Source organism: Hippichthys cyanospilos, chromosome 7, assembly GCF_059441005.1.
Source record: "Hippichthys cyanospilos isolate Australia breed blue-spotted pipefish chromosome 7, RoL_Hcya_1.0, whole genome shotgun sequence".
In the NCBI taxonomy this organism is placed as follows: domain Eukaryota; kingdom Metazoa; phylum Chordata; class Actinopteri; order Syngnathiformes; family Syngnathidae; genus Hippichthys; species Hippichthys cyanospilos.
Window position 1 is genome coordinate 5,612,687 of NC_142375.1, and position 8,649 is coordinate 5,621,335.

The following is an 8,649-nucleotide window of genomic DNA, read 5'->3' on the forward strand; positions in this document are numbered from 1 at the left end:
TATAACAGCTCAAATATTCAAGAAAAATATTGTGTTGTAATAAGCAATGACCCTGTCTCGCCAACCGGAAGATTGGGTTGTTGTTTTTATCCAACCCTTAAGTAACTTTTTTTCAAACTCACCTTAAAGCAAATTCTTAGAATTTATGAGTGAAAAAAAACGTTCCCTGTTTTTTTCAAGTAAATATTACGCCTCTTAACTAAATCAAGTGATTGTTGTGACTTCAGATACAGTTAGCAAATGCGTAAATTATAGATGTAGCCTACACAATTTTGAGTCTTTTGTTGCGCTATATACCTTTTTTACTTTGCTCATCAGCAAAGCCTAATTCTATTTTCAAGAAATTAAACATGACACATGACAACACGTTGTAAGAATGCAGTAAAAGGAATGCACTTATGTTTTGCCTTCCAACTTTCACATCCTGATGTTTGGAATCAGAACTCGAATGAACATCGATAATTGCTACGGATGTATGCTTAACTGGACCGCCAAATGAAAATCGTAAACCACCCTCATACCAGAGAGAGAGACTGGCCTGTCAAAGGGAGTGTTAACCTAATATTATGTAACGCATTAAAGGGAAAAAAAGTCAGCTCTGTATACTACCATAGAAAACCTGTGGACGAGGATTTCAATTGCTTTTTGAAATTAAATTGCTAAAATAATTTTCACTTTTAAAAACAATTCAAACAACTAAAAAGAAACAAACAACAGAAAAATGTACTTTATATTTTGAAACGGTAGAAAAGTTAGATTTCATAAAAATAAGTTTAAACAGAATATAAGGTTGGATACCTTCTTATTTTTGACATGGGACGATGACCTGATATGGGCAAAAGGCCTTAAAAGAGTCTTAAAAGGGAACCATATTTTATGAAATAAAAGTTCTATTTATTAATGTTTGCTGACACGAAATATGATCCGACCTGTGCTTCAAGTCTGTTTGATTTGGTTATAAATGGTCACGCCCACTCGAATGAATGACCAGATTACAACCCTTTTGTTCCAAGCCCCACTATGTATTTAAAGAGATAGATGGATGGATGGAGGGAGGGAGGGAGGGAGGGAGGGAGGGAGGGATGGATGGATGGATGGATGGATGGATGGATGGATGGATGGATGGATAGATAGATAGATAGATAGATAGATAGATAGATAGATAGATAGATAGATAGATAGATAGATAGATAGATAGATAGATAGATAGATAGATAGATAGATAGATAGATAGATAGATAGATAGACGTTTTTGGAACCTGGGAGGAAGCCAGAGTGCCCCGAGGGAACCCACACGGGCACGGGGGGAACATGCAAACTCCACACAGGGATGCTGGAGCGAGCTGGAATTGAACTCGGGACTCTGAACTGTCAGGCAGACGTGCTAACCACTCTTCCATCGTGCCGCCAAGTCTGGACATACCTTCTCATTCAATGTGGTTTCTTTATTTTCATGACTTTTTAGACTTAGATTCTTTTTATACTGTCTTTTTTATCCACACACAAACTCACAGTACTATTCAAGAGTTCAGAAACACCTCCAAATTGTAATGGTTTCAAACACATACTTCGATTTTTTTTTAATGATACATCTATACGTAAGAGTCTATATACATATATTAGTAGAGAGAATAAGAGAGTGAGAAAGAGAAAGATTTTTTACCCAAACAAGGTTATTTACCCAAGTGTTGTTGACCTTACCAAAGTACGGTTCTTGAGAGGAACCTTTAAGTCGAACACCCTTTGCTGTTGATTCGATAAGGAAGTGTTTAACAAATTTAGAACTGCTCTCTCCTCCTGTTTAAGACACACACACAAGCACAGACGATGATACACACATGTGCACACATGTGCACACAGACATAAAGATATCAGGAACAAAGAAGACTGATCTCGTGCTCAGGTTAAATAACTATCACAGTATTGTTGTGACTGTATCAGCAGGCCTGATATGATTTGCTGTTGCATGTTGTTAGCATTTACAGTATTTATCACCAAGAATCATAAAGATGTTTTTTAGCAAACATATTTACTGGGTTTTGACATCCATTCCTACAAAGAGGTTGTGCCTATTCCCATCAATTGGGTTAGGCACTTGCTTCTCAATAATATTTTGCCATGCCCCCCTAGGAAGGAGAGAAAACCTTTCACGCCCCCCCCCCCTCCCCCTCCCCCCAACTCGGTGTGCTCCTATGGGGCCCCGCCCCACTATGAGAAGCACTGGGTTACTGAGTCATTAAAGTGTAGTCCTTTTAAAAAATTGTACATCATTGTTTTGTTGACCAAAATGTCGCTGTAGCATTTTTTCCCAATTCAAAAATAAGCACAAGGCCGCAAATCTAACTTACCTATATCAGCAGCCGTAGAACCGGTTAGCGTTGGGTCGACCTTCATCGCAAGACCAAAACTGCCTCTGTATGTAGTACTGTCTCTCACCACAAATGTCCCTGGTTCCTTGTCCTTGACAAAGGCCTCGGCTGATAAGAATAAAACATGTTATATCGCTATTGCCTGAGGTGGCTTCATGTTTTTTTTTTACAAAATTGTTTGCTTTTGGCAAAAAACTACAGAAATCACAACCCTGTGATTTTTTTTTTTTTTTTTTTTTGCAAAATGTGTCGCATCCTAGACTCTCACCTTCTGCTCTGCTTATATGTGGACGGAACCAAAATTTGGAGGAGTCCATAACAAATTTCATTGATGACTGGCTCCCGCTTGAATGGACTTCAGAACCTGAAAGTCAGGAAATTATTTAAATGGTTCATTTTACGAAAGAAAAGCCAATGTATACACGAGAGCAACATTTGAAACTCACTCTGATGAGTAAAGGGCCTCAGTGCTGCTTCATCGCCTGAAGTAGGGGATTTCTTGTTGTCCTGGTGTGGTATGCCATTGATCAGCAACATGGGAATATCAGTAAAAGAACCAGAGAGCGGCTGCTCAGGACTGCCCATTGGGCAGTTGGATGGCATCGCTTGTCCTCCCTTATCTAACCCATCTTGGGTTATCTGCTGCCTCGTCCTGCAACCATCACTGAGAGAATGGATGGACCCGAGACCATCTGCATCTTCACTGGCCAAAGACAGGGTGCTATGAGGACGAGACAATAAAAGTTAGTCGGTACACATCATGATGCAATTTTGTCCTATAAGGGGGTGAAAGGGCAATTTGACTATTCTGTTTTGGTGCAGGTCAAATACACACACACACACACCCACACATATACTGTATATATAAAACCTTGACGCCTCCAAACTTTCAACATTGAACTGACCCTTTCTGACATAAAAATATCATAGTAAAGACATCCGTTCTGGTTGCAAAACATACACATACAATAACTCTTGTAACTTAATTACAATTACTTCTATTGCCTGAATGACAACTCATTCATCTATTCAACTATTCCAGCAGTTCTCAACTCTGCTGCGATACTAGAGGGAAAATTTGTTTCAGAACCATCTGTGGTAAATGACCTACATCCTCTTTCTACCCCATTAGATTTCAAAAACAGACATAGACTTGGCTTCTTGCATTTTCATGTCAGAAGCCTTGTACCTAAAATAGAAGAACTAAAATTTTGGTTCTTGAGAATCACTCCTGTCATAGTAGTTATCTCGGAATCCTGGCTTAAACTAACCATTTCTGACACTGCTATTCATTTTGCTGGTTACAGTGTTTTTCCAACTGACAGACAAGGCAGGGCTGATGGCGTTCTCATGTACATCTCAGAGCATATATGAAGTTTTTGGCTGTTGAAATTTGAATCGCCAAAACACCTTTTACGAATGGCGATTTTGCGACTGGCTGGCAACCAGTTGAGGGTGCCCCTGCATAGTGCTCGTCAGCTGGGATACACACTAGCAAGCCTGCAACCCTCGTGTAGATAAGCGGCTATGGATGACGAATGAATTGTTGTATTTTCTTTTCTGGAAAGAAAGCAAACTTTTTAAATACATAAATAAAAATAAAGATATGATCTACTGCATTGCTTCTCATCTAGTGGAGATATGGACATTACAGGGCACAGGTTTTTGTCCCGCCCCCAATGCATATCACGTTTGATTTTATTTTTATTTTTTTGCCCATTGTATACATTTCCTTTGCAATGAGAGTGAGAGCAGTGCACAACTGTGCATGCGCATCTTAGAGGGAACATTGCTGACAGGTGTTATAAATATTGTGTGCTATAAAAGTCTGGGCAGCAGTCCTACTGTACAATAGTAGGAGTTACTATACAAAAATTGTAAGAGAAAAATTTGTGAAAATCTACATAATTGCTAATCGAAACCACAAGTGAACCTTAATATTTTTGGAATATCTCATTCATTCAAAACATGATTTGGCACCTGTAAAGTTTTAGTTCAAATTTTAGAAACAGCTTTTAATAACATGCAGTACATTTCGACACATATTGTAAATATAACCACAGCGAATAACATACAATTTTTATTTTTATTTTTTGTACATGTGACTTTAGCGCATTATTAGATTGCGCGAATGGTTGTTCAAAATTGATTTTAAATAAGTTGTACCTGCCAAGGATGTAGCTGGTATCTGAACATGTTGATGTGGAGAGTAGCGAGGCGGCACTGTTCCTATTGGGGTAGGACAAGCGAACGGGCCCTTGGGAACAGGATATATCTTGCCTCGTTGAGGGATTTCTTCTTGGTGCGCTCCCGCATGGCAGAGGAGGTCGGGAAAAGGAGGGGGAGTCAGAAAAGACCAAGGTGCCCGGGGGACTGAAGCTGACACTGGCGGGTCTGGGGATTGGGATACTGGGAGAAACCGTGGGTGAGGAGCAGTATCCTTCTGAGGGAGAATGGGAAAAGAATTGCGCTCCATTATTTGTTATCATGATTTGGTTTCATGTTGGCTAAAAGGGCTTGGCGAGCGATCACAAGCAAAGTGCTGCTGAGAATTCTCAAGCGGGTGCCTGCCTGCACGGCACAGTCTAATCCTGTTTCAAATTGTGCAGTTCTGCTGTTGTGTCACAACATCTGAGAGAGGTTCCAACATGTTCTTATTCAATTCGGGTTAGGTTTACCTTCATGTTGATGGAAACTTTGCATTCGGAGCTTTCACTCATGGAGCCACATCATTAACTCGTGCAGTAGTCAGGGTAAATATCTGTGATGGTTGCTGGGTAGCCTTTGCATTAAGGTCACAGCAAATGCTGTGCTTTACTACTCTGACAGCGCTGGTAATTGTTCTTAGTTTTTTCTTCAGAATTGTTTGCTTCGTGCAGGGCAGCAAAAATGCACGGAAAACCTACAGTGCGCTATTATAAATTGCTACAAGAAGAATAGGCAACATGATCTACTTCTACTGTATGTTATATAATAGAAAGGCACAGAGTGATGGAAAGTCGACACCACTATTAGGCTTTTCTGGGACGTTTCTTTGTGTGAGTAGCCTGAGAGGTTGAGGGTGTGTCTCATAGTCTGGGCAGCAGTCCTAGAACACCTGAGTTGGTGCAATTACTTTGTGATTAAAAAGAAGAAAACAAAACGGGAAAACTCCTCAAGGCTGGGTAGTTTTCGGAGAGATTGCATTTTGAACATTTGGTTTACAGAATGATTTGATCACTCTCTCTTTTTTCTAAACCTGGCTTAAACCTCAATGTCACGTTTATTAGAATATTTACTGTACAGGTGATATTTAACTATTACTTACTTTATTGCTTTATAGCCATGCTGTTAACATTTATCAAGATGCCTTTTTACTGTACCTGCAGCTGGTCTGATGCATGCATGGTTTTGGTTGGCCTGAATTGGTTCAAAGGTTGGATCCAGTTCAAGCATGAGCTGGTTGAGATTATCCAGGGAAATGTCCAGAGCCACGTCGCCAAGGCCACCGCTAGGCTCATTTGGCCGTGAGCACGGAGTCATTGTCTCTTGTTCCGGGTCCAGATGAATAGTTTGACCCACTCTCAGAACGTGATTGGGGAGGATGTGGGACATGCCTTCAGCGATAGGTATCATGTTAGGAGTGCTCACAATCTTTTGGAACAACTAAAGACATGGACATAATAGAGAGGGAGAGATCAGTTATACAAGTATTGTATCATTTGCAAACAATTTTGTAACGAGAATTATAGCGATTTTCTAATGAACCTTTTTGAGACGACAAATGCAGATGTGATTATGACAAACTGTTGTTGTTATGGTAAATACACAGAGGTAGGCATTCTGTCAGGAATTACGCACAGTCTGTCAGTGCATCACTGATGAACTGGCAAAATTTTGTGAACTGCTAAGCTCTGCAAATTCATGTATCATGCCTGCTCAATTTAATGTTTGTTTCAATTGAAAGTTTAACGACTTGGAAATCTAAAAACACAACATTCTGTATTTGTTGATTTATTAGACAAAACAACATATGCAGTGCAACAAAACAGAAATACTTTTTTTCCAGCTTTGCTATGCACATGGTCACTTGTTTGAAATGTCAACTTAGAGTGTTCAACTGATTTTATGCTTGACATGAGTTATTCTTTTCACAAATGCATGAAAATGATACATTTATTTTTTTAAGTAAGGCACATCTGCATTGCAATCTGTCTTTGCATTAAGCAGTTACCATTCATGATTAAAGCTGGAGCTATTAGAAATAATTAGTTATTTTCATGTCATTTAAAACGAGTCAAGTTGTTTTGAATTCTGACAGTTGAAACGCTGAAATATTATGAAAACAATTCAAGCAAATCAGAGGTTGACTCGCATCCCAGAATTTGTAAAAGAGGTTCTCCTGGCTATCCAGCATGTGTTGCCACATAAGCGCTCTACACTCAGAGAATATTGACTAAGTATGAGTAAATAGTGACCTTGTGTGAGTTCAGCATGAACAACTCCCAAGAGGAAAGGTGTGTATTACATGGAATCATCAATCCAACTCATCACACGTCTCGCTCACCCTTTTGAGATTAGGAGTGGCGCTCAGTGAGTCACCCGCCATGTATTGTAGCAGCTAGTTGCCATGACTACACAGTGTTTTCTCAAAATGTTTACCTAAATAAATCACTTCAGCTCAACTTTTAGACGGAACATATTCGGATTTCATGACAAGTCCTTAAAGAAAGTCGAACCTCACTTTTTAATCCTGAGAAGAAAACTGAGCACGGATTTAAATAAAAAATAGTTGTGTTGTTTACAGATGAGCCAAGTAATCAACTTAAAAGGTTTTTCTGTACTGACGATAGCTGGTACACAATACCTAATCTTGGTGGGTTTTTTTGTTTTTTGTTTTTTTAATAAAGTTAAATTTGGCCTTACCTTGTTTTTCCTTTTCTTGACTGAAGCCTGAAATGTGCAAAGCTGATATGTCCCGGACTTTTTTCTACCTGGATTCTATTTGCTTCATGCTTTTATTGTAAAATCCCAACCCTTTTCCTTGTGAGCCTATCAGCAACTCTCGATTGCCAACCCCTGCAGCCCTAAAGTAATGATGTAATGCTACGGCAGTAAATGTCTGCACTTGCATGATTGACAGCAATGGAGCTTAAAATGGCACAGTAACGGCTACTTCACTGCTTATTAAAGAATAAAGTTATAATGCTTGTTTTTATTGAATGTTATTTTAATTTATGATTTATCCATAGGAAATTGGGTTTACACACTTCTGTACTGTATATATTTTTGTGTGGATCACTACACACTTCAGAGTTTTTTCTGTACTTTTATTGGCACGGCAGTAATTGTCAAGGAGCAGACATCTTGCAAACAACTAAAAAATGTGCGCGATTATCAAGCAGAGAGCGAGAGGGATCCTTATCCCCAAAGAAAAGGACTCTTTGGAAATCTTGTTTACCATGGTAATTCATCAACTGGCAGTATTCATGATGCCAAATAACCTGATAGATACCTCAATCCAGAAAGCTGGCATCCCATCATCCCAGCAAGCCAGTGTCATATGGCATCAGATCCAAGTCGTCAAGTAAGAGGGAGCAGAGGACAAACCCTCTGCTGAGGAATGCTGCCCGATGGAATTGCCAAAGTAAAAAAAGAAAACAAACACAAAAAATGTTTTAACACTTAATTCGAAACTTTACTTTTAACTTTTGGTCGGTGAGATTATGTATAGTACAATATGCGTTTTGGTTTATGAAACCAGGAATAAGAAATGGAGCAACTACAAATAAATATCTGGTAAAGTCAACTGTGTTATAGCTGTGAATGACAAGCAGTCAAGTGATCTGGCCCAATGTATCCACTCAGTCGAACATGTTTCTCCACCGCATGGTGGTTCTGTAAAAAGCGCAATTTTATCAAATAAGTCCAGAAACTGTTTTTAGATCAATAAAACAATCAATTTGATGCTTTTTGGTTGCAGTTTGATTTATAAATATTAAGTTAAATATTTAATTGATTCATAATTATTTTCTTTTAAACTCTTGATTCAACTTAGAATCGATCTCAATAGGCTTTTAAAAATCAAAAGGTGTTTTTTCCTCCCCATTCTTCAGATAGTACTTTACACAAATCATCAGCGATTTGTCTCAAATATTTTTTAACCGAAGCATTGGTATTCAAATTAGTCAAGGACTCCTTTCAGCCCTAATTTAGTTCATTGATCATGCTATTGAGTAAAGCATGGAATACATAAAAATTTCATTGTCCAGTTTATTGAGTATAGTTCCTCTATTTACAG

The 8,649-nt window shown here is 38.8% G+C and overlaps 1 protein-coding gene across 1 annotated transcript in view; it reads right to left on the reverse strand.

The window, feature by feature from the left end:
- Nucleotides 1-5,984, reverse strand: part of LOC148420776 (tensin-4-like) — a 14,023-nt gene extending 8,039 nt beyond the window's left edge. Inside the window, exons 1-6 of the mRNA XM_088420260.1 lie at nucleotides 5,732-5,984; nucleotides 4,536-4,812; nucleotides 2,816-3,090; nucleotides 2,638-2,733; nucleotides 2,349-2,477; nucleotides 1,702-1,797 (exon numbers count right to left, since the gene is read on the reverse strand). Of these exons, the coding sequence (XP_088276386.1) occupies nucleotides 1,702-1,797; nucleotides 2,349-2,477; nucleotides 2,638-2,733; nucleotides 2,816-3,090; nucleotides 4,536-4,812; nucleotides 5,732-5,984 (1,126 nt within the window). The remainder of the gene's footprint in view (nucleotides 1-1,701; nucleotides 1,798-2,348; nucleotides 2,478-2,637; nucleotides 2,734-2,815; nucleotides 3,091-4,535; nucleotides 4,813-5,731) is intronic.
- Between the last annotated feature and the right edge of the window lie 2,665 nt (nucleotides 5,985-8,649).